The sequence below is a fragment of the Drosophila subobscura genome, chromosome E (assembly GCF_008121235.1).
Source record: "Drosophila subobscura isolate 14011-0131.10 chromosome E, UCBerk_Dsub_1.0, whole genome shotgun sequence".
NCBI classification, from domain to species: Eukaryota; Metazoa; Arthropoda; class Insecta; order Diptera; family Drosophilidae; genus Drosophila; species Drosophila subobscura.
This window is the reverse complement of record NC_048531.1, coordinates 16,324,555-16,348,776: the sequence shown is the minus strand read 5'-3', so window position 1 is coordinate 16,348,776 and position 24,222 is coordinate 16,324,555. Positions and strand designations below refer to the sequence as shown.

General features: G+C 45.4%; 2 protein-coding genes across 2 annotated transcripts in view; one reads left to right on the top strand and one right to left on the bottom strand.

Moving 5' to 3' along the window:
• LOC117890856 (5-hydroxytryptamine receptor 2A) overlaps positions 1-24,222 on the top strand; it is a 64,467-nt gene that overhangs the window by 29,128 nt on the left and 11,117 nt on the right. Inside the window, exons 2-7 of the mRNA XM_034795942.1 lie at positions 1,225-1,979; positions 2,038-2,769; positions 6,494-6,627; positions 8,840-8,949; positions 21,962-22,151; positions 22,218-22,355. Coding sequence (XP_034651833.1) covers positions 1,955-1,979; positions 2,038-2,769; positions 6,494-6,627; positions 8,840-8,949; positions 21,962-22,151; positions 22,218-22,355 — 1,329 coding nt within the window. The 5' untranslated portion in view covers positions 1,225-1,954. The remainder of the gene's footprint in view (positions 1-1,224; positions 1,980-2,037; positions 2,770-6,493; positions 6,628-8,839; positions 8,950-21,961; positions 22,152-22,217; positions 22,356-24,222) is intronic.
• On the bottom strand, positions 6,691-8,532 carry LOC117892490. Its single transcript, XM_034798756.1, has 2 exons — positions 7,861-8,532; positions 6,691-7,803 (listed from the first exon to the last, which is right to left on the bottom strand). Exons 1-2 carry the CDS (start codon positions 8,530-8,532, stop codon positions 6,691-6,693), a joined length of 1,785 nt encoding a protein of 594 aa, XP_034654647.1.

The following is a 24,222-nucleotide window of genomic DNA, read 5'->3' as shown; positions in this document are numbered from 1 at the left end:
ATAGCTCACTTAGCATTTTATCTGTGTAATTAGCAGTGCAGGCAGGCACCGGGATGCTGCCTGCAACTTGTAAACAAATTCAATTGCAGACAGACACAGGCAGCCCAGCCAAGTCGCAGCTGCGAGACTCTTTTCATTGGAAAGTGCGAAAGAGGAAAAAGGGTTCGAATGCATAGTTAATTCTCTCATTAGACTCAATGCGATAATTGCAATTTGGGGAAGTTCGAGCTGCAAGTTCTGCCTCTGGGACTGTCCAGCCACTATTCCCATGTGAAGCAGGACACTCTGGGGGGGACGTCACTTCAAGTCTTAACCTAGGCCATGCTATATCCATCACCATGTTGGCCATGTTCCCCGTTTTCGGGCTAGAGTGTGCTCGGTCGGGGACTATAAACTCAGCTGGCATTAAATATGCAACATTCTCGCTAGCTCGGGGTTTTATGGCGCCACACACGCGCATGTATGTGTGTGTGTGTGTGTTTGTGTGTGCATACATGTAGTGCCATACGATGACATTTTACCAGGCGCTTGACAGCTCCCTCGCCTCGTCTCGTCTCGCCTCGCCTCGTCTCGCCAACGCTCTTGGGGCATTCGCTTTCTTTCGTTTTCTTTCATTTTTATGCGTTTTAAATTTATTTTGCTGAAAGGAGGCAGCCCGCGCGGCAAGCAGGAGACGAAAGCAGCCGCTGGCAATGGCGCCTGTCGCACGCACGCCAAACTTCCGACCCGTACATGCGACCCGTGGTGTGTGTGAGTGTGTGGCACATGGAGGGAGAAAGGGAGAAAGGGAGACAGGGAGAAAGAGCGCAAGGAAAACAAACGCTTTGCTTGGCTGCCAGTCTCCATTTTTTGTATTTTATTTATCGTGCCAAGTGATTCTGTGTAATTGCAGAAATTGCGTTAAATTATTTAACAAGCGGAGGGGGAGGTCTGACGTATAGGCGATGGGCGGAGAAGCGAGGGAGTTGTAGCAGCGGCAACATTTCAAATTCATTTACACTCTCCACGTACGCACAATGCAAAGAGGAAATTGAATTCAATAAATTTTGTTGCCAAAAATGCCACAGACCTACAGGAAATTATTTTCCACCAGAAACATGAGAATAAACAACACAAAAACACGAAACACGAAACGCAAAACGAATAAAAATTGAATTTATCTCGCTGCAAATATTGGCTATTGGTCGATGGAGAATTTAATGTCTAATTTAATTTTGATTGCAGGTTGCAGGTTGCGGCCCAGCTTGCGGCAGAGTGCAGCAATTGGCTTTGGGGATAGCCGGATGTGAAATTAACTTCAAGGATATGAAAATGGCACATCAAATGGGCCACAAGCAAAGCACACGCAACCAAACGGAAGAGCTTAAATAAACCATACAAAAACAGTCCCGAAAATAAAAGAGAGTACAAAAACAACAGCAACACAAAAGCAACACTGCCGGAACAACAGCAACAATAGCAACAAAAGCAGCCTCAAATCAGCAGGAGGAAGTCGCAGCAGAGCGAAAAGAAAAGTGAAAGCCAAAAGCCGAAAGCCCAAATTGTAAATGCTCCGTGTAAACACTTGAAAGCTCGTTAGGATAATACATCCTGTGCCTGACACACACACACACACACACACTGAGGAAAGGTAGAGCAACGGCAGGTAGAGAGGCGCTGATGAGGGCATCTCGTTGTGTCACGATGCGCCGCCAACAGTGTCTGAGTAGCCACCATCAGGACAAGCTGAATCAGCAGCAGCAGCAGCATCACTGCCAGCACACCCACACACACACAAGCACAGGAGACACACAGCAGGTAGAGCAGCAGCAGCAGCAGCAGGACGAGTGCCCGTTTCAGGCCATTGCCATTGCCATTGCATAGTCGCGCTTCCGTTTCCGTCTGCTCACTCGCTTGCCTCATTTCCGCTGCGGCTGCAATTAAGCGAAATAACCCCCGAAAAAGTACCAACAAAATGGCGCACGAGACAAACTTTAATGGTGGGTTATCATGAGAGTCTACTCTTGCTTGCACAGCCTTTAAATCTCTCTCTTTTAGATGCACTCGACTACATTTACATCGCCAACACGATGAATGATAATGCCTATCTCATAGCCGAGCCCCAACCCGATCTGCCCGATGACGACCACGACAAGGAGGAGGAGGATGAGGACGCTGATGAAGAGTCGTTGGAGGTGCAGGACACAAACAACAATAAGCAGCGAAAACATTACTACGGCTCTGTGCCGAAGAAGAGAAAACCTTTTCCCAGCACCCTAGGCATGAGTCCGACCACCACCGACCAGACCACCGCCCCTACCTCACCCCTGACCACAGCCGCGCTGGCGGCAGCAGCTGCCAGTGCCTCGGTGGCCGCCGCAGCAGCCAGGATCACAGCCAAGGCTGCACACCGAGCCCTGGCCACCGCAGGAGGATCCCTCAATGGCAAGGAGGTAGCCATGGCGACGGCAACGGCAACGGCGACAGCAACGGCAACGACGCTCCAGCTCATTGATCTGGACAACAATTATACGAATGTGGCCGTGGGCCTGGGGGCAATGCTGCTCAATGACACACTGCTCCTGGATGGCAGCAGCAACAGCAACGACTCAATGCTGGGCCTCTTCGGCGTGATGGTGAACCAGAGCGGGCAACTGGATACGGCCAATGGCAATGGCACGGCCATCAATGTGACGACAAGCGAAGTGGCCGAGGATGATTTCACGCATCTGCTGCGAATGGCAGTGACATCGGTGCTGCTTGGACTGATGATACTGGTGACCATCATCGGTGAGTAGAGCGACGGAGACGGGCAGAGGGGTTCTACTTAAGCCAATGCCCAAACATAGACATAATTATTTCAGTCTCAGTCGGGTCTCACTTGCCCTGTCCCAGCCGCCACCCCAAATAAATTCCTCGAATGCCAGTCTCAGGCACGCGCCGGGGCCTTCGACTGGGGCCCTCCCCCCGCCTTCAAATCCGTGGGGACTAAGGCAAACAATTCAATAAGAAGGCAGCCCGACTTGATTGGAGGGTGGCAAAAAGCAGATGTAGCACAGGGAGCAGGGCCAAAGAGGAGAGCCTGTCCCTGGCTCCTCAGTTGTAGATAATAAAATACGCGTAACTGATATTTATGATACTGGCAGAGCATTTTATATTATTTATTATTGCTGTTATAATGGCTCAGAGCAGCAGCTTCAGCCGAGGCATCAGCTCAGTCTCAGTTATTAATAAGGCGGCTCAATGATGGGTAGAGAGAACAACGATATGCTAGCCAGAGAATGAGTATTGGACTGGGACTGTGACTGGGACTGGGACTGCGACTGGGATTGGACGGGGATGCTTTTGTTGCCGGCTACATTCATTACACGCATTTAGCCATAAATCCGATGGCAAACAAAACAGCGCCACAGTAGCGGGACAGGCATTCATCTAGGCAAGGACACGCCGCATTAAAATTGACAGTCAATCAATCAATCAATCACAGTGCCCTGCCTCCCTCCCTCCCAATGCAAACATTTCCATGAGCTAAACTTTATGTTCACATTGTAAAATCGAAAGAAATGTATACAGAAAAAAAAATGCTCAAGCAGATACAAATGAAAACGGCACAAGGCACAAGTGAAAGTGGAAGTGGAAGTGGAGGCAAACAGTGAGAGCTTTCGGCTGAAATTGATTTCATTAATTTAAGTAGATTTCATGTCGTTTCATTTAAAACGGCAACACAGCACAGCACAGCACAGGAGTCGAGTCAAGGAGGCGAAAGTAAAAGTAACGACGAGCGCTGCTTGCTGGAAAGTGTGCCACGATTTTCGTCCTTCACGCGCTGAGACTTTGCATTTGATTCTCCACTGCTGTTTTCCCTTAATTTGTGTTTATTTAGTTGGATTTCTTATTGCCTCAGTCCTTCCTCCCTTTTCTCTTATTTTCGTTACATAGTTTTTATTTTTTTTTCGCCCATTTTTCTCTCCACTTTTGAACTTTTGAAGAGTTTTTGTCGCCGTCTCTCGAGCGTTTAGCATTTAAAAAGAAAATGCTAATAAGTTTTAAATGCTAATTTTAGCCAGATTGCTTGTCGCTTTTGGTCACTCCAAACCAGCAGCAGCAGCACCCGAAAGAAGCGGAATAAAAATGTAAAAAGAAAAAAAGGAAACCCGGAATGTGCCACTGCTGCCTGTGGGTTGCCCGAGGACTTTAAAGGGGAAATTTAATGGTACAAAATGATGATTTATGAAGCAAACCTCGCACTGCACTGAGCTCAAAGATGCAAACACACACCTGGCAGGCATGAGGCATGAGGCTTGTCTACTTGCCTTCGCTTTGACACTCAAGTATCTAATTGCATGTGTCTTGCCCGTGTCCGTATCCGAGTGTGTGTACACAAATACAAGTGTGTCTCCAGGCGGCATCTCACTATGGGGCATTTGACCACTTTTTGTGGCATTAATTAATAACTTCCAAACGAAACATTATTTTTTGATTTAGTTTTTTGATATGAGTTTATAATAGTGAAAGGAAGGTATGTTGAAAAAATGGGCGTGGCACCGCCTTTTCTTCAGGGTAAAATCGAATTTTTATTTTATTTTTAAATTGAATTAAACAAATAATGATGGGAATATGTAAAGCAATGCCATATTAAACTAAAAAAGTTGTGCCCGGATTTTTAAAAATTGTAAAGTAGAAGATAATCGGATTTTTACATTGACTTCCTTGTATACGGCAAGCAGCTTCTTTTCTTTAATTTGTTGAATGTTGGACACAATAGCACTGCACGTTAGTGCAGATATACTGGAAATGTCTCAACGTTATTATAATTGCACGATTGAGCACGAATTGATCCAATCTGCACAGTTTTTACGATTTGTTTCAATTTTTCCGTGGAATTGTTCAATTTAATCGACAAACCGTGAAAAAAAGTTCTTCAAAGGGTCTACAAATATCCCTTATCGGTCTCAAAGCTAGTGACAGGTATTACCACTTAAATGCAATGCAAATCGACATCTTCTTCCACAACTTTCTTCTTCACTGAGTTTAACATTGCAAACAACTCCGAATTTCCAAACTTTAGGTTATGTAACGAAAACTTAAATATCTCCGAAGACGCAGAAAAGCGCAAGAAAAAGTAACATAAATTGGATTAAGAATTGAAAACTCTACAATATCTATGCAGTTTATTGCTTCCGGCGGGAACCGAACACTTTGTAAGTCTATTCAAAGACAAATTTTCGTCATAAATATGGACTTGTTAAAAAACTAGCCATTAAACATATTATGAGGTTAATTTTTTAATTTCAAACTCACAAACAACTTTTTAATACCTGTCTGAATCAAGAATGTTGTAAAAAATTTACTTAAATTGGTAAATTTAGCAATTTTTGCACTTTAAACTTCATAAAAAAAATCAGTTTTCCGATAACTTTATATTGTTCGTAGCAAACAGCTGACTTTAACAGCTGTTATCTTAACAGTGGTGCGCACTGTTAATTTTCTGGGTATGTAACATTACAGACTGATGTTATCCCTATGAATATCCGTTAAAAAAATATTACTTTTTTGACTTTTGACAAATGAGTTTCGGCCAGGAAAAGTGGTCAAATGCCCCATAGTGCATCTGTTCGTGTGTGTGTGTGTGTGTGTGTGTGTGTGTGTGTGTGTGTGTGTGTGTATGTCGCTGGTGGCACTCAGCCGGCGACTGTCGGCGAATTCAATGCCACAAATTGCATGTCTCGCACCTCCAGAGTGGCGCTCTGCATGGCAGCGCTTACACTGCTTTCTTTTGCACCTTCAAGTGGGCCCACAAGTAGTCGTCGTGACAGCCAGTGGGCGAAACAGGAAAAAAACAAAACAAGAAGAGAATAAGCTTGAACCCAAACTTGCAGACATCAAAGGTTGGCTGTCTTGTCTTCCCAGCCTCTCACATGCCCTGCCCCACCAGCCCCTCCCTCTCCCACTCAAGTGGGTCTGGTCTGGTCTGGTCTGTGATGTGATGTGGGGGCCCTGAGTCTGGGGCTTTTGGGCAAAAGTTTACGACAGTGCGATTAGCTCATGTCGTTTATTTTGGCTTTTGTGAACTTTGTCTTTGTCTGCCAAGTGCAACACTGGTGCAGGGAACGGGGCGGCGGGGAATGCATTGCAACTGTAACTGCAACAGTGCCACTGCGGGGAAGACAAGTTTAATAAGATTCTCATTTCAGTTTGGGGCCACGGCCCTCGCCTCGGTGTCTCATTCGAAGAAGAAGTTTGCCAATTTTCGAAAAAAAAAAGTTTATCTGTTCTCCGTTGCGGTTTTCGGGGTTTTTAGGGTTTCATTTTGTTTCAGTTTCCACCACCGGAGTCATCGATTTCGACTTGGGACGTAATTGAATTGAAAACTTTCGGTCTCGAGTCAATTTTCGCAATTAGGCCGCTGAAAGCCTCTCGCACACATTCGCCGCACTCGCTGGCAAAGTTTTCGATTCACCATTTGATTGAGTTTCGCTCACTGCTCACTGCATTGTCCCTTTTCTCATTTCAGGCAATGTGTTTGTTATAGCTGCCATCATACTGGAACGAAATCTGCAGAATGTGGCCAACTATTTGGTGGCCTCCCTGGCCGTTGCCGATCTGTTTGTTGCCTGCCTGGTGATGCCCCTGGGAGCTGTATACGAGGTGAGTACGAGGGAGTAGTGTGCGGGGATTTATTAAAGCATAGCAAAGATAGTTCATTGTGCCCTAAGTGGCCCGGACTAGACGCTCAATGATCAGCGATAAGATGCTCAGTAGCACTCCGACCACATAGATCCAAGCGCAAGGCGTGAAAAATGACAGCGGCAATGGCTGATAGTTATTCGTGTCCAGTGGCAGCTGCTTGAAGTCCACGAAGGCGCGAAAGTGGTCAAAGCCCATTTGGTGCCATTTTAACAGCAGGCCCGACTCAAAGATCCGATTGTAAAAGTTACTAAAGAAGAACCTCAGCGGCGACTCCGTGGAGATGGGCAGACGCAGGAGTCGCGCTGCGGTGCAAAGCTCATCTCCGATCAGGCGGAACTTGGGCACTTTGAGGTGCTGCTGGTAGAGGCTCATGGTACGCCAGTTGGGTGTATTCACCACGTAGGCATAGCTGTAGTTCAAATGCATAAAGTGCTGGAATTTTGTCTTCGAGTCCACGAGCTGCAGACGATCGGCCAGACTGCGTGGCAAATGATTCTGCTGGAAGAGCAGCGGCACGGTGGGATCATCGGTCATAATGAGGAGGTCGCTGGCTTGCAAGGTGGCCAGATTCGTGACGGCTGGCTTAAATGCACCAGAGGTGAGTCTTGAGGCCAATAAGCTGCCAGTAACACTGATATACATGGCCGTGCCGAGGAATGAAAACACTTCAATGAATTTCTCCGGCAAACGTAGCCGAAGAAACTCCCTGTTAGGCATGGGAATGCCCAATGCTAGCCGCAGGGCGCTCAAAAGTGCTCCCGTCAGCGAGCGCCGGTCATTGGCCAGGTACTTGATGGCAGTGTAGAACAGGATAAACACGAAGAAGGAAATATTAAGGCTTGTACCGAAAATATAAAAAACGTAGCTAGACCACAGCGCTGGCACTCGATGCGGCACCAACAGACAAATCCTCGAGTCGGTCAACACTGGACACGTCTCCGAAAGGCTGGAATCGTCCACCAGATTGGCTGCCACATCCACAATACGACCGCCAGAGTTCTTTGCCATTATGTAATCAGAGGTCTGCCGCCCCTCCATGGGCAGGATGTCCATTGTGGCATTCATGTAGAGCATAAACTCCTGCATCATAATACCAATGATGCCACCCATTCTGATGTTTCCCGTTGAATTGTACTGCAAAAGAATGGATTTGAATGGACGGATACTGGTAATTGCTCTCCTCGAACTTACCCAAAACACATTTGGCAGATCGTTGATGACCTGCACCAGTAACCTGTAATTCTTCTGCCTGAGAACATTCTGGAAAGTGCCGATGTGATCGGTCAGCTTCTGGATGTTCAAGACATTCGCGATGTAATAGTATGCCCATGCCTCGTACGTCTTCTCACGCCTGAAGACCAGAATGCAAACGACAAAATGCCGGTTCAGGCACCAGGTAAAGAATATTCTCATCTCCGCGGGGTTGAGGTTCTTCAACTCCTCCTCATCCGTGGCTGGTCGATGCAGAAAGAGAAAAGTGGAAGCAGTCTCACTCAGCGGCGTGTCACTGACGGCAGAGAGCGTCGGATCGTCCAGGCCGGTGAAGAAAGTGATGACCATATTATTTGCCTTCAGATAGTGACGGTTGAGGGGTCCCAAGTTCGATCCCACAGCGTACAGCGGAGTGTGAAACTTCTCCATCAAACGCTGCTGCAACGAGGGCCTCAGATCCATGCGCCCCGTGAAAGTAATAAAGTTGCAAACGCCATAACGACCCACAAGTTCATTGAGTATATGCAATATAGCGCCGATATCCTCGTCTGCACTCTGCTTGGCTGCAGGATGGTGCTGCCACCCCAGTTGGCCCACGACCAAGAGTAGGCTCCCGCTGCAGAGGCACAAACTTAGCCACAGGATCCTCATGGTTGATTTTTGACTGCGAACCTTTGGCAGACAGTTGACCCTTTATAAAGCTTTTCGCATACGAATCCGAGCCCAATCCCTGCTGTGTTTACTTTGTTATTAGAAGCCATTATATTTTACATTCTGTGGTGTGGCACGTCGGCCCCTTAAGCGTTCGTTTGGATGGGGATGGGGCTGGGTCAGGCAGGGAGTTAGCATCAAATTTAATAAGCCATCAACTTTTATTGTCTATTTGACTAACCAACTTTATGGCCTCTTATCTTCCACTCTTTCCCACTGCCACGCGCAACCGCAATCCCGCACACAGATCAGCCAGGGCTGGATACTTGGACCGGAGCTGTGCGACATTTGGACATCCTGTGATGTGCTCTGCTGCACTGCCTCCATTCTGCACTTGGTGGCCATTGCTGTGGATCGGTAAGTAATTACTTAGGAACTCTAATTCGAGCTCGAGAGCTTACACACATATCCAACATCCGACATTTGATAAATTGCCTCAAAAGTCTACTTGTAAGTGGCTTGTCCTACAAGCCAAGCCGTAAGCTCTGCCGCTCTCTCTCTCTCTCACACTCACTTATGCATGCATATGTGTATGTATTGTACATACATGTATACGTAGGCATGTGTATATGTGAGGCGAATCAATCAATCAAGTTTTTAACATGTCAAATCTCTTTACAAATCCACTTGCACGGCAAAAACCCAACCCAAAACAGGCGAAAATAACTTGTAAACATTTCAGGCGGCGTCAGAAACGTCGACACAACCGCGGGAATACCCTACAAAACTCCCACAAACAAGTAAGAGAGCGAGTGGAGCAGGGAGTGAATTTTAAAAGTTATTTTTGGTTATTTTCGGGGACTCTCAAAGGAAGTTTATTTGCGAAACTTAGTTTGAGGTTTCGCTTTGGCAAGCTTTCCAATCAATCGGCACACACATACAGCACACATGTGAACCATTTCCTTCCGCTCCAGCCACACTACGCTCTGATGGCTATATCAATTTAAAGTATATTGTACATATGTGTATGTATATCTCTGTGGTGGCATATGCCATAGAAATAAATAAATATACGTATGTACATGGGAACATGGCTGGCTGCATGCCATCAATCAATTTGTGGCAAACATTTCAATCAATCGATTAAAAAACAGTACGCAAAATGGCAAACAACCAGTGGCAACAGCGGGCTGGCGGCGGGGTGACAGACAGCATTTATTGTGTGTATTTTCTTTTGTGGAGCTGTGAGGGTAAAAACGAATTGCATTTCGTGTATTCCAAAGAGGGTTAGGGAGAGCGAAAGTCAATTGTATGGCCAAACCCTCCAATGTCAGTCTAATTTTCGTGCACTTTGCCACCAATGACAATGGCAGGGGGCGCCGTACAGCTGGGAGTACTGGCTGGAAACGTTGCACTGCCTGGCCGGCAGTTTTACGGCCACTTAGCTGCAGCAAGATTGCAGCAATTTTCCAATCGCCGTCCCACACAGCTCGCACAATCGTATTGCCGCCCCACTGCATCGACAGAGCCAGACCCAGAGGAATAGACGGACCAACCCATGACACTTTTTCCACTGTGTTTTTAATGTACACTCAAATGCAAAGGCAACGGCAATGGCAGTGCGGTGCCCAGTAATTTCCAAAATGTTTGCTGCACTTGAGCGGCTAATTTCATTTTATTGAGGACAGTCCGTATCGGTCCGGGCCTAACCAGAGCCGTTCCATTGCGCTCCGCTCTGCGCTCTGCGCTGTTTGCAATTCCCCCATGAGCTGAAATTATATGGCCGCATTAATTGGCTAAGCTGCTGGTCAATGCGGGCCAATTATTTCGAGGTTTCAATTAGAGCGCAGACCAAGGCAGCCATAAATAATGCAAATCGCTTTCTTTGCCACAGGAGCGGCACGAGCGCAGAGGTGAGCCATGCTGAAATTTCGGATATGGGCCTCATTAAAATTTAGCCACAATTTGTATGGCCACCCGCGGCCATCGAAGGCAGTCAGCTATTGTCAAATGAAATATTTTTGCGATGAATTTCGGTATTTGCGCTTTATTTAAGCCTTTCGCAGCGAGCGACATGCATTTGATTGATTTGCGATGTTTGTTCTATTGAAATTTGTGTGAGTTTCTTTGCTTAGCACTCGGTAAAGATTATTTTTCCGTGGAAATTCCTCTGGCTGGCTGCCATTGGCATACGGTCAGGTACTTATATGGCTGGATAGATGGATGAATGGAGGGGATGTGTTGCTATCGCTGATGTCTTTGTGATGCGGCTGTCAATTGGCAAATTGAAATGCTGGTTCCGCAAATTGCCTGTCAATAAACAAAGCCAAGTGATGCCTAGATTTCGCATGCATATCAATCAGCTAAAGCCACGGCCTGTCCTTGCTGCTTACAGCCCAAACGGTCATGGTCACGGGCAACGGCAACGGCAACGGCGGCTCACAAATGCCATTTGCCTGTCAGCTGGACACCAAAAAGAAGACACGAGTCTTAGTTCACATTATGATTGTGTGCGAGGGAATGGGCAATGGAGGGAAGCACTTTCATCTCCAGCTCCATCTCCAGCTCCATCTCCTAGGGAAAGTATGCAAATGACGAGGCATGACAGCAGAAAAGATTTACGAAGAGTGGCAGTGGCACATCACGATGAGAGCTCGGGGAAACAATTACCCGAGAAAGACTTACGGGGCACATTTTATTTGTTAGTTGTCACTTGATATTTAAAATGGAAAGTCTTTGTTTTATCGCCAAATGAAATGAAAATTAATGTCCTTTTAAGCAACAAGGCAACAGAGCGACGACCCAGAGCGACTCAGAGCGACAGAGACAGAGCTTGTGCATTAATAAATTAAGTTTGTCAAACGGTCCTTGCTCTGCTCTGCTCTGCTCTGGCCCCTGTCCTTGTCCTTGTCCTTGTCCTCTTCCCCCGCTCAGAGCACACAGCTGAATGATAAATAGTTCCTGAATTTCGACTACAATAATATTTGCAAGTATTTGTCGTTAGGGCTGCCGAATCGTTGACAATGTGCCAGAGCCAGAGTCGGAGAATGAAAGTCGGACTGGGAGCTGGGGGGCGCAACATGGCAAACATTCTCCAAGTTCATTTTCCATGTCAGTAATTTTTAAGCAATTAAGACAAAGTGCCAACAATATTTACAGAAACGAGAGCCTGGACCAGGGAGTAGAAGCTGCGAAGGCAGCGAGCAGCGGTGGAAAAGGTTTTTGCCTCTTTCTTCTCTCTCTTTTTTGTGTGCCAGTAGAGTGTTGGCGGCCAGCGTCGACAAATGGCGCACAGACATTAATCTTTATGCTACTGCTGACCCAATGCTCTGTTTCTGCTTCTGCGTCTGCTTCTGCCTCTACTTCTGCTGATTCTGTCGAATGTCGCTCGAATATATGCACATACATAACAGGCTCTGGTCCCACGCACACACTCACACAAAATCCCTCGTAGCGATGTGCATAAATTTCATGCTCTGCATGCTGCTGACGTCATTATTAGTGGCAGCACACAGACACAGACACAGACACAGACATACACACAATCCGGACAGTCGGACAGATGGACAGATGGACAGTCGGACAGCCAGAGTCTGTCTCTGTCTATGCAGCCACCAGAAATGATAAATGCCCCCACGGCTTTTGTGTGTTGCACGATGCCCGAAAAGCATTTAAATGCCAAGTTTTTCCCCCACACTCTGCCGCCGCCCGGGTTCTGTTAGTGTTAGCCCCTGGCCAGGGCATAGCAGGCCAGGTCTATGGTTGGAGCCCAGCCGTGTTTCCCTGATTTGCCGGACTCCTGACCGCATGCTGGCCAACAGTTTGTCGGCCTCTGCCGGCCTCGAATGTTGCTGTTGTCAGTGCAGTGAGGTTACTGCCTGTTCATGCAACAATATGTGGCAGCAGAAGGCTCTGTGATCTGTCCCACAACGATTGTCGTCCTGTTTCTGGTGTTCTGGTGTTCAGCTGTTCATATTTTTTGTTGTGTGTTTTTGTTCACACATTTATGACATTTTCAATTAAGTTTACATGGTTTTTTCGTAAATATTTCACCATTTAGCACTTAAAACGTAATTACATGTTCATAACCCGATGGCCATCATCGATGGAGTCTGTTGTAGATTCCCTTCCACACTCCACTCCACTCCACACAGTGTTTGTTTGTGTTTTTGGGTGCTCGTTTGCACGTAACCGCAGCACAAAAACAACAACAACACCAAGAAACATAATGGACAACAACAACGAACGAGAACGCAGTGACACAGCGACCACAGTGTCCGTCTGTCCGTCCGTCCGTCCCTTGTTCCATGTGCTCTGCCATATGTAAGTGTAATTGCTCTTGTCAGACACTCTCTCTCTCTCTCTCTCTCTCTCTCTTTTTTACAGTTAATGCGTGTGGTGTGAAAGCCAAACAGTGAGTGCAAAAAGTATGAGCACGATTTATTAACATTAACGGGGAGGAGTTTGCCAGCGGAGAATTATTTCGTATGGAGTACAACAATTTGTTGAACGTTTTTTGTTAAGCAGAAACGTAAACACCAGGAACTAAAGCTTAATTGAATTTAAACAAATATTGAATATAGTATATAAAAACTTTATAAACATATAGAACACATGTGTCGGTGTGTGTGTGCATGCAGCTGAGCTCATATTAGAAATGGTAACAAATTTTGATTCACTTAAAGCAAATGAGAAAACTTTTGCCCGGCACTATTCGTGCTATTTGGATGTTCGCTTGGTGTGTGTACATACAATAAGTGCACAAAATGCACATTGTACTTATTTTACATAATTTTCATGCTGTCGCGGAGCATTTTGGGCAAAGCTTGGAGCTGAACCTCGCCGCATTTGCCTGCTACCACCACAATGCCACAACTTTTATGTGCAGCATGTGGCAGAGTGTGTTTACGGTCTGCAGGGATGTGGAAAGTTTGGTAATTGCCCAAATGTTGCTGGCATTTTTGGCCCCCATATGTGCATGTGGGCGTCGGCGTACGAGTATCGAAACAAGCTAAGGCTGGCAGATTAGGGATTGGCCAAACAAAGGCATAACCTTAATTAAATTGGCAGTTAAACAAACGCATTTAACAGTATAATTAGTTTTCGTGGCACACACACGAAAGAGAGAGAGAGTGGAAGTCGAGTCTCCGAGAAAAGCAAAGAGAGAAAATACAGAGCAGAATACGCTTCATTTGCTTTATACATTCGATTTCACAAAACGTACTGTGTGTGTGTGTGTGCAGTCCTTTTCAAATGTTTAATGAGACAAAGTGGCAAACAGACGACTCAACGACAACCACGATGTTGACTACCAAGATGACAGGCAACCACAAAGGCAACAGGCCTCCCAATTCACAGCAGAGCAAACACACAAAACCAACCAGGCAATAAAACCGGATATGTTACTAAGACATTTATGTTATCTGCTAATGTCCCCTCCCCCCGCCATCCGCCCCACACACACACACACAGAAACAGCCCCAGCACTAAATACACACAAAGCTCCACACTGCGAGGAAAAGAGAAAGAGGTTCCCAAATCGAATAAACATAATGGAAATTTGTTGTTTGTTTAATTGGTCAGATTTATGGGTTTAGTTTTATGGATAAACTAAGCGCGAACTTTACTTAATTCTCAGTCAAAAATAACTGAAATTAATCATTTGTCGGGCTTAAGATTATCTCTAATCCAAGAACCTACCAGGAATGGACTCTCCCTTTTGCTGAGTGTAAACACACACACATAAAACGGCCACTTACACGTACACACATACATACACACGAGAATGCACATAAGTATGTATTACATGTCGAAAAAGTAATAGTTACAACGACATTTGCAATGAGGTGTTTGTTACATTTAAAGCTCACATTCTGCCTGCTGCTCCGATTAACTTCCCTGCAGAGTGCGGGTCCATAAAACAAGCAAGGCAAAGCAAAGAGAAAGAGAGCGAGAGAGAGAGAGAGAGAGCAAGGGAAATGGCTTTAAGGGCTGCGTTGTATGTTCGCTTATAAAATTTGGGGGCTTATTCAATCTCGATTAGCAGAGAGCTTGACATAATTCTAATGATTTATGTATTTACAAAAAGCCTCAATCAATATTTACGACTACACACAAATGGCCTATGTATAGGTGAGTGTGTGTGTGTGTGTGTCAGCCATAATTATGCCAAGCACTTGAAGGTCTGAAGCAGAGTAAAACCAAAGTTTTACCTACATTATGTGCAATAAATGTTGGCCCACAATGGAGTTTCAAGAGGAGCTGGAAACAACTTCCTCAATCCAATTGATTCTACATCCGATTGTGGGGCACAGAGTCGAACTTTTCAAATGAAATGTCAAAGCAATTGTAAGATAAACTGCATAAAACCACAGACGAGCAGGCAGCCAGACAAAGAGCGAGAGAGGGAGACTGTGAGAGTGTGGCAGACAATTGCATGCAAATTTCCATTTAAACTGGGGGAAGCCACGAACCCTAAATGAAGGTTAACCAGAGGAGAGAGGAACGTAGAGGGGGTGGGAGAGCTGGACCCACCGCAGCCAAGATGAATTACAATTCTATAACTGTCGCTCTGTGTATGTGTCTGTGTGTGCGTTTGTTTGTGTTTGTGTGTGTGTGGCTAACCCCAAAAGTGCGTAATTTCAATTTTCAGGCAAAATGGGAAATGGGAAATTTGTTCCTTTTCTGTTGCTGGGTTTTTTGTTGCGCTGCTTGTTTCGGGGGCATAAATCAAAATAATGACTGCCTTGGGATGATTAATCAGTGCGAAAAACTAAATTGAATTTCAAATAAATCAAATCAAATGGAAGCAAATGGGCAAAACGAGCCAGGGACCGCAGAGTGTTGTGGCTGAAGGCGTGACCAAAGATAAATTGAAATTTTCCAGTTAAATTAAAAGGCCGGAGACCGCCAGGAGGTAGCCAGAGAGAGAGAGAGAGAGAGAGTGCATTAGAAAAGTAAAACGCTCTTTCAATCCTTTTTGTTTTTGTTGTACATTTATTTCTGATATGAAAATTACTTTTCCACTTGCATTGAAAAGTTTGCGGCTTTATTTAGCCATAAGTAACTGTCCGAGGATGTGTTTGCTTTTGCTTGCGGGTTTGTGTGTGTGGTAGGTAGCCTCTGTGCTTGTTTTGGAGTTAAGCACAGTTTTGCCTAGTAGCCATGTGATTAATGGTCGAATTCGGACAAAACTTGCCCGGGAAAACTTTGCCCCGAAACCTCCTTGTGGTTTCAGAGCCAAAAACAGAAGCGGAACGAGACCCCAAAACGAAACCCAAAAGGCAAACGGGCAACAGAGCAGGCAGCCAAAGCAGTCAACAAGCCAGGCAGTCAGGCATTCAGGCAGCGACAGCTAGCCGGTTAATCTATTGTTTGGTTGGACCCCCCAGCAGCAGCATCTTCCATTGAAGCTTTTTGGCCAATTTTGCATGATGGTTAACATGAAAAGCCACTTTGTGAGGACATTGTCTTTGAATCGAGTCAGCGGCATTTCTATTTCTAACTAAGGATCAGTTGTTTCCTTTAAGCGGAGCTCCTCTGCTGCTGTTGCCGCTCCCTTTCTGGCATTGCGGCAACAAGCGCCGCATGCAACATGCAAATTGCGGCATAATTGCTTCGGACCAGCTTCGGCGACGTTCGAGTAACGTAGACGATTAAGCTTATTAAATATAATTAAGTGTCGCTTCCGTGACATCCCTTGCTGTGCCCTTCCCACGATGCAATGACCCACGCAATTATGCAAATTTCAAAGAACAAAAACGGGCCACAAATTGCTGAGTTTTAATCGACTTTAGCGAAAACCTGCAAGCTGTCCGTTCCCTCAATTTCTTAACATACAAACCCCTTATATTTGAGTCAGTAAATATAATTTATTAGAGTTTTGCTTGATTAAAAATGAGTGAATGAATTTCTGAAGACTTCAAAATTCTTCGTTTCGAAGTAGTTTGAACGAAAACCATTTCCACATCAATTGCCGTGCGTTTGCTCCACAATTATTTCCACTGCGCAATGGTGGCTCTAGCCAAGGGCTTCCTGCACACAATTACAGGGTATTGCAGATTGAGGTCTGAGACGGTGAAGGGGCGGCCGGGAGGGGGCATGCAATCAATGAAAGGCAGAGATGCAGGCACGCATAAGGCTCGCTGGCAGGAAGCGCAGCAGGGCAGCCAGACAGTAATCAGCACAGTCGGATGCATCGCAGAAATATCAGGAGAGTAGCAGCATTTCCTCCGTTTCGGAGGGTTGACAGTGCCAAGCAGAAGGCAGCAGACTCTGCTGCTTGTCTTTTGTTTTTGTTGCAATTTACATACGTTTTTCCTAGGCCTCCTTTCTCACCGTCTGTTTGCCCCGTTTGTGCGTCTTGTTGTCTTCTCCCTGTCGTAAATTACAATTGCGGGCCTCCACCCTCAGGGCACGCACAGGCCACGCACGCATCTCTCTCGCTCCCTTTCCTTGTCTGCCTCGCTCTTTCGTTTTTACGGGGCAAGGGGTCCTGTAATCAAGGAAAGACGCATCCTGCGCCAGCTGTGCGGCAACTAGGAAACTTTTACCCAAGCCCAGGCCTCATATTTCATGAACATTACTTCTCTTACGTTTACTTTTTATTAAAAGAATAAACCAAAACATGCAGCAGTGCCCTCTGCTATGCGGAAATTAACCGAACAACCGAGGCGGGAGGCACAATATTCCAATAATTATTTCTGTCCCTGTTATGCCAGGAACTTTGTCTCGCAATATTGCATTTTGTTGACCAAATAAGAGCACTTGAGGCCCAGATCTGCTCCGAGTTTGTGTTGTGAATTTGTTTCTGCCACGTTTGGTTTGCCACGTAAGCACGTTTTAAATTGAATCTCGCTGTGAGACACTTGGAGCCAAGTAGCCCCGGGGAAAACAAGTAGACGCAAGTACGAGACAAGTGGACAACAAATATGAGATCTGCCGCAGCAAAAACAGAGCAAAAGAAGATGGATACATTAGGGGCTTCCAGGAAGAGACAGGCAGATACACTTGATACACTCAACGATCCCAACAAAGCGCATTAAATACGATAATTGATTTCAACAGCATTCAAGAGCGTTGAAAAAGTTTCGTGGATAAATAATTGAGAGGAGTTGGCAGCCCAACCCAATTAAATAACAATCATACGACACATCGAGCCACATTGAAGCTGCAGTAGTGAATGTAAAGTGGAAGTTCAGCATTATGCACATTTATTTAATCACAGTTGCCACATCAACAGAATGAGTATGATTAAAGCATGAAAAGTAGCTGGAGATGTGCTAAAAATTCTATAATACCATCAGCTGACACATCGTCTCAATTTCCTTTTAGCTTCATGGATTTGATGTATTTTTCTTTAATGAAAAAGAATTTTCAATAGCTTGCAGACAGGCAGGCATGTGTACGAATTTTGACAGCGTAGAGTTGAGAGCTTACCCTTGGAAAAGCACTTACAAAACAACAATTGGGGGTGGGTGGCACAACCCCACACAAGAAACATTATCTGCCAGCCATTGTTTTGTTTTGTCTTTGGAATTGTTCGTACTGCTTGCAACGGAGGCTTTTGGGAAAGAGAGCGGATAATTTTTGCAAAGATTTAACCATGCCACAGATGCCGCTGCAGGGCGTAGTACAAAACAAAACTATTATATGGCCATACACACACTCACACACACAAATGTGTGTGTAGCATGCTGCCACACCTCAGACCTAAGCCATAGACCCCCAACCCCTGACATACGAGTGATGGTTGCTGCTGCATATTCCCCTGTTGTTCGTGAAACAAAAACATATCGAAAAAAGGGTCAGCCGCAGGTGAAATCTCTTCTTTATGCCTTCGCTTCCATTTTTGTTGGTTGTAGTATTTGTTGGTGCTTTTTTTTTGCCCCACGCTGAGCAGCTTTCGAATGTAATGCAATCGATTAGCTCCCGGCGGTTGGGCAAAACAGAAAAACATAAACCATGAAAGCAAACACCGGGCGACAGGCATCAAATATGCATTGAAATGGGAATTGCAAGGGACCCACCGATGCGATGCCTAGATAAATATTTACTCTCGCCACTTGACAATGCATATTTGAGCAGCTATAAACGTAGGCACATACATACATATCGCATCGTATCGTATATAAAAATTCAATTAATTATGAACAGCTTAAAAGGGATCCCGTCGTGTGTTCGTGGCTTTTGTTCTAAATGGATTTTTGCTAATGCGTTTGTGGCTTTCCGGCAATTTCCTTGAAGCGCTCGCAGGGGGGTCCAATGCATCGAGTTGATGGTTTTAAAAGTTGATATTCACACACACACACACACTCAGATGGGAAATCGTTGAAAAAATGGTGCGGAAAGGGGAGTGAGTGGAGCTACCGTTCTGGTTGTGTAATCCTCTTAAACAGGAACGCTCAGCAGATTTGTACTTTGACAGACAATTACGAGTGGATTACCCAATAAGAAGATGAGTCCAAATTAAAAGTAAAACCCCTTATGGGATAATAACTCATGATTTTATGTCCCTCTTCCTGTTTCACATCCCGGAGACAAGTTAGAAAAAAGAGCGAATGAATAAATTGATATGAGGCAGGGCGAAATTGTGTGGAAAGAGAAAAAACTCCTTTTATAACTCATGCACACATGCCACACACACTCTGAGTGGCACGCCCCATCCCTATCAGGGGCAGGCAGCTGTAAGAGTAATGAGCTTTTTGTGTGCTAGGCGCAATTTTTAAATGCATTAAAAAGTGTTACACTCGAGTGCCGCACATTTATCACACACACACACACACCCAGCAGCGAGAGGATAGAGAGGGGAGGGAGAGACTAAAGTCGAGACTCTGTGGGAGAGCAGCATAATGGGAAAAATCGCATTTAAATTGTTTGGCTCACAAATAAATTGTTATAATTCATCACTCAACTTAACTTGGCGACGAAAACGTCTCTGAAATAAATTGATTGACTTCAATTCAATTGAATTCTCGCAGCGACGACAGCCAGCCAGCCAGCCAGCCAGCCAGCCAGCAGTGGGTGGGTGGACCGTGCCAAGAGCTGAGCAAAAATTATTATGCTTTTTCCGTATGAGTTATATACATAAATTGCGGCGCGGCAAATACTTTGACAAAAGCATGACAGACACTTTATTAGGTTTCGCTATTAATTTGCATGGATTTTTCATTGCGTATGCACGGCACAGCGATTCCCATGAAAGGCCAACAAAAAGTGCGCAAAATACAGCAAAAAAATATATATTCAAATATATTTTATGTACAATGTGGTGCTGTACGCGGAGCGGCGCACAGTGACAGCAAAATCACAAAATTCCATTAATTTTAAGCAGTCAATCAAAATCGGCAACTCAAAGTCGATTATATTATGCTAATGAATATCTGGATGGCAGGGACTTGGACACCAAACTTGTCCCAGACAGATGGGCACTGCTGGTCGAGATCCTGGGAGTCAGATTGGAGTCGGAGAGTCAGCTGCAGAAGCCCACATCCTCAGTGTCTCTGAGTCTTAATCAGCAGCAGAGTCAGAGTCTGCCAAAGGCCAGACATATGTACATAAGTCATCGACCAGCATCATCATTCATTATTATTTATTATTTGTATGGCATTCACATGGCCTATGTATGAGTGTGTGTGTGTGTGTGCTTGATGCGGGATGAAAAGTCAGACAGAGAGCGAGAGGAAGTGCAACTTAAAGTCACTCCGGAGCACTCTCCTAGAACAACGAATTAACTCTGCACCGCATTTAGTTATGCGAACTTGCTAATTGAGAGACATTTCATTGGAGTACTTAATTGTGCTTATTGTTTATTTCATATTTATGAAGCTGTCATTTCAAGTTTAGGTAAATTAAGTTATGCTGAAGTGGCCATTCGCATTCACATGGGTCCATCTGGCAAATATTCACATGGCATTTGTGGGTATTGGCCAGCTCGAGTGCTTTGTCAACTCAATTAATGGTTGATTTCTGGGCTAAATGTGGGCGCAAACACAACGTTTGCCATCTAGACATCGTGCAATAATATTTGTTTATGCAAATTGAATTTAATTACAACACAAACAAGCGCCATGACTCCGCTTTGACTCTGCTGCTCCTCTTCCTCTTCATAATCCAGCCATGTGTGGTGGCTCCTGCCACATGAAGTGCCTCTGCGACCAGAAGAAAATGAGCAAAATGCGAGTCAGGTCTTGTCAGAATGTGAGATATTTGAAAATTTGCGGTTGCCTAGCGTTAATTTCCAAAAGCCACAGCCAGGCACAAGAATGGATGCCGAAGGCAAGGCAAATGAGATTTAGGCGCAGCCAGTAACCTCTGAACTCTCTCCCATCTCTCTCTCCCTCTGCCTCTTTGTCTCTTTGTCTCTGTCTTTTCCTTCTATTTCTCCCATATTTTACTCTTTCTGTAGCTATTAGCAGTTTAATGGCAACATCATCAGCCGCCGCACACATTAAACATCCTTTGGCAACGGCATTGAGTGGAATAGTTGCACACCGCACCACACACACACATACACACACGCACACACGCACACACGCACTCGCAACCAAAATGAGAATTGTTGTCTGTGTTGGTGTGTGCTTTTGGTCTGTTTTTCTGAGTGTGTTGTGTGTGTGTGTGTGTGTATGCATGCCTCATGCCACGTAACGTTTTAAAAACTCGTTTAGCCATGTTGTTGAACCCAAAACCAAGTGGAAAACTAGCTCACAGAAGCACAAATGCCGCGTAGAAAGAAGGGGAAACACGAATACAGAATGCTCTTACACAACCCAAGCCCAATCTATGCCTCACTTGACTCAATCTCAGCCAACTCTGCACATAACAAAAAAGGTTTCACCTAGCCTTCAGCCATTCATTCCTAAACTAGCAACAAACTCCTGCCAAAAGCCAAGTTACCTTCCATTTGTGTTGTACAAAAAATGGAAATTTCAAAAATGCCTCAAACGCTCTCTCACACTCAGCCACTCCTCACACACACACTCACACACACACACACAGAGAATAGAGGCATAGATACATAAACCATGTTTTGGCAACACAACAAAAAAACACAAATACAACACAGCAAAAATGGAAATGGCTACAAAATGCTATGAAAAAGTGAGAGACGGAAACTGAATATCGAACACGTTTCTTTACTCTGCCCGCTGTATGCCACATGCGGCTCTGCCTCGCTCCGAATGTGTGTGTGTGTGTGTTTGTGGGTGAATGTTTGCGCCTAGATTTATTCGGCATTTCATTTACATTTATGTGTACGAATGGGAATGTACATATGCACATGGCAAACAGCAATGGAAGAGTATTTATATGTAGAGTAACTAAACGCCCATGTTTAAGTGCGGCAATTGTAAATAAATTGCTGGGGCATGTTTTTTGGGGTAACATTTATTTGATTCCACGCTTACCGTTTTTGTTGTTGTTTCCTTTTTAGCTACTGGGCGGTGACCAACATTGACTACATCCATTCGAGGACCAGCAACCGGGTCTTCATGATGATCTTCTGTGTGTGGACGGCGTCGGTGATTGTCTCGCTGGCGCCGCAATTTGGCTGGAAGGATCCGGACTATCTGCAGCGCATCGAGCAGCAGAAGTGCATGGTCTCGCAGGATGTGTCGTATCAGGTGAGGAGCGGCGAGAGCCCACTGCTGCCATTTGGCCATGATTTATTTTCGCCATCCATTGCGCAGGTCTTTGCCACCTGTTGCACGTTCTATGTGCCGTTGCTGGTTATCCTTGCGCTTTATTGGAAAATCTACCAAACGGCCCGCAAACGCATTCATCGTCGACGACCGCGGCCGGTCGCTGCGGCTGTCAATAATAATCAGGTAAAGTGCAATTTGTATAATCGCATCTCTCTCTCTCTCTCATCGAAAATGCCTGCAAAGGGGGAGGGGAACAGGGCTATATTTACAGAATTTGTAGGCTTAACTGTAGCGTAAATTACAAGCTAAAAGCTTTAACAGACTCGACACTTATTCAAATAGGTTTAATTTAATTGAGTGCCATGAGGACGCCACCCTGTGTGCCTCCCTCGAATATTCTCTTTCGATTTCAAGGCAATGTCTGCTGAAGGGCAACTGCCGGCAACCCCCAGTAGGCTCGGGTTGCAGCATCTTGGGATGCAGACCACAGCCTGGCAAGTGCAATTATGCACTTCAACGACGTTAACCGCTTTGCGGCCACAGCCATAGAATCGTCCCAGAGATAAGGGTCAGTCAAAGGCCAAACCGCAGGCAACAAGCAGAAGGAGAAGTCGAAGCAGAAACAGATATAGAAGCTGCCACAGCCACAACCCGTTCATTGCACATGACTTGAGGGATGGGCGGTGGTCGCAGGGTATGTGGCAAGGACGCTTTTCCGGTTAAATATGCATAACAGACTCTCTTAGATTAGGGGGCCGAATGGGAATTGGACTAGGACTAGGACTGGGACTGGGACTGAGGGCAGTAATTAGGCAACATCATCCCAAGTGATTAAAGATGCATTGCAAAAGGGACCTTGGACATCGAATGAATATATGCGCATATCCTTATACATAGAAAAGAAAGAAAGGAGAAATGGTATTAAGTTAAGTATGCGCCACGTGTACATTAAAGCCATCTCGAGCAGTCGGTTCCAAAAGAGGAGAAAGTTGAGCGATAAGTGGCAGCCAAGGAAACTGACAGATTGTCTTGACTTGTTTGTGCGACGCGTGCGTCTGTGTGCGTCTGTGTGTGTGTGAGTGTTTTTTTGGCCAGAAGTTTTTGGCTTAATGCGGCAGCTGGTCAAACTAATACCCGAACCGTACACCCAGAGGATAACTGTCGCAAAAACTCTAGATAAATTGCAATTTTGTTTTTGTCCAGCACACCCGAAAATTTCAACAATTTTCAAGTGGTGTTTGTGGGGCGGAAAGTCATTTTTGGTCTGCTCAACTTAAGCCGAAAGAAAATTAGGATTCAGGTTAGGGTATCCAACTGGCAACTGGCAACTGGCAAGCTATTATTTTAGGCACTCGGCTCTCTCGGTTTTTTCGTCCCGAGGATTCTTAGACATTTCCTTGTGGGGCGGCTGCTACTTAGCTTAAGCTTAGTGCTGACTAAATTGAAAATGACCATTTGACGTCGAAATGTTTGCCAGCACTTACCTATACACGTGCACATGTATGTGTGTATGTGTGTATGTGTGGACAAAAGCTAGCCAAGAGAGACAGTGAGAGAGAGCTGGCAAAAAGTCATTGGAATCACAAATTCAATGCGCAAACAAGACAAGTTGTCCACTATTTGCCAATCGTACACATGTCCTGCCGCGTGTCTTGCCCACCCGTGTCCTGGCCCATGTGCTGCCCCTTGTCCTGCCACGATCTGGCTCCACATGCGTGCCTTAGCTACATGTCAACACACTTACCCGTCCAATCGTCCAAGCGTCCAGCCACCTCCCATACGCATCCATTTTGTGCCACTCACTCTAGTCCTTTCTATCCTAATATTCCCATGCCCTGGCATGCTTGTTGATTTTAAAATATATTTACCCTACACACAGACACACACACACACACGCACACACGCACTCTCATTTGAAATACCGTACAGGAAAATGGGGGGATTTTCCTCAGACTATATGATTAATTTTGAAAGATTTGCAAGGAAAGTTCTTGCGGTAAGAGGGAATAAATACATTCGAGATTCAATGGAAAGAGCATCTGTGGTTCGA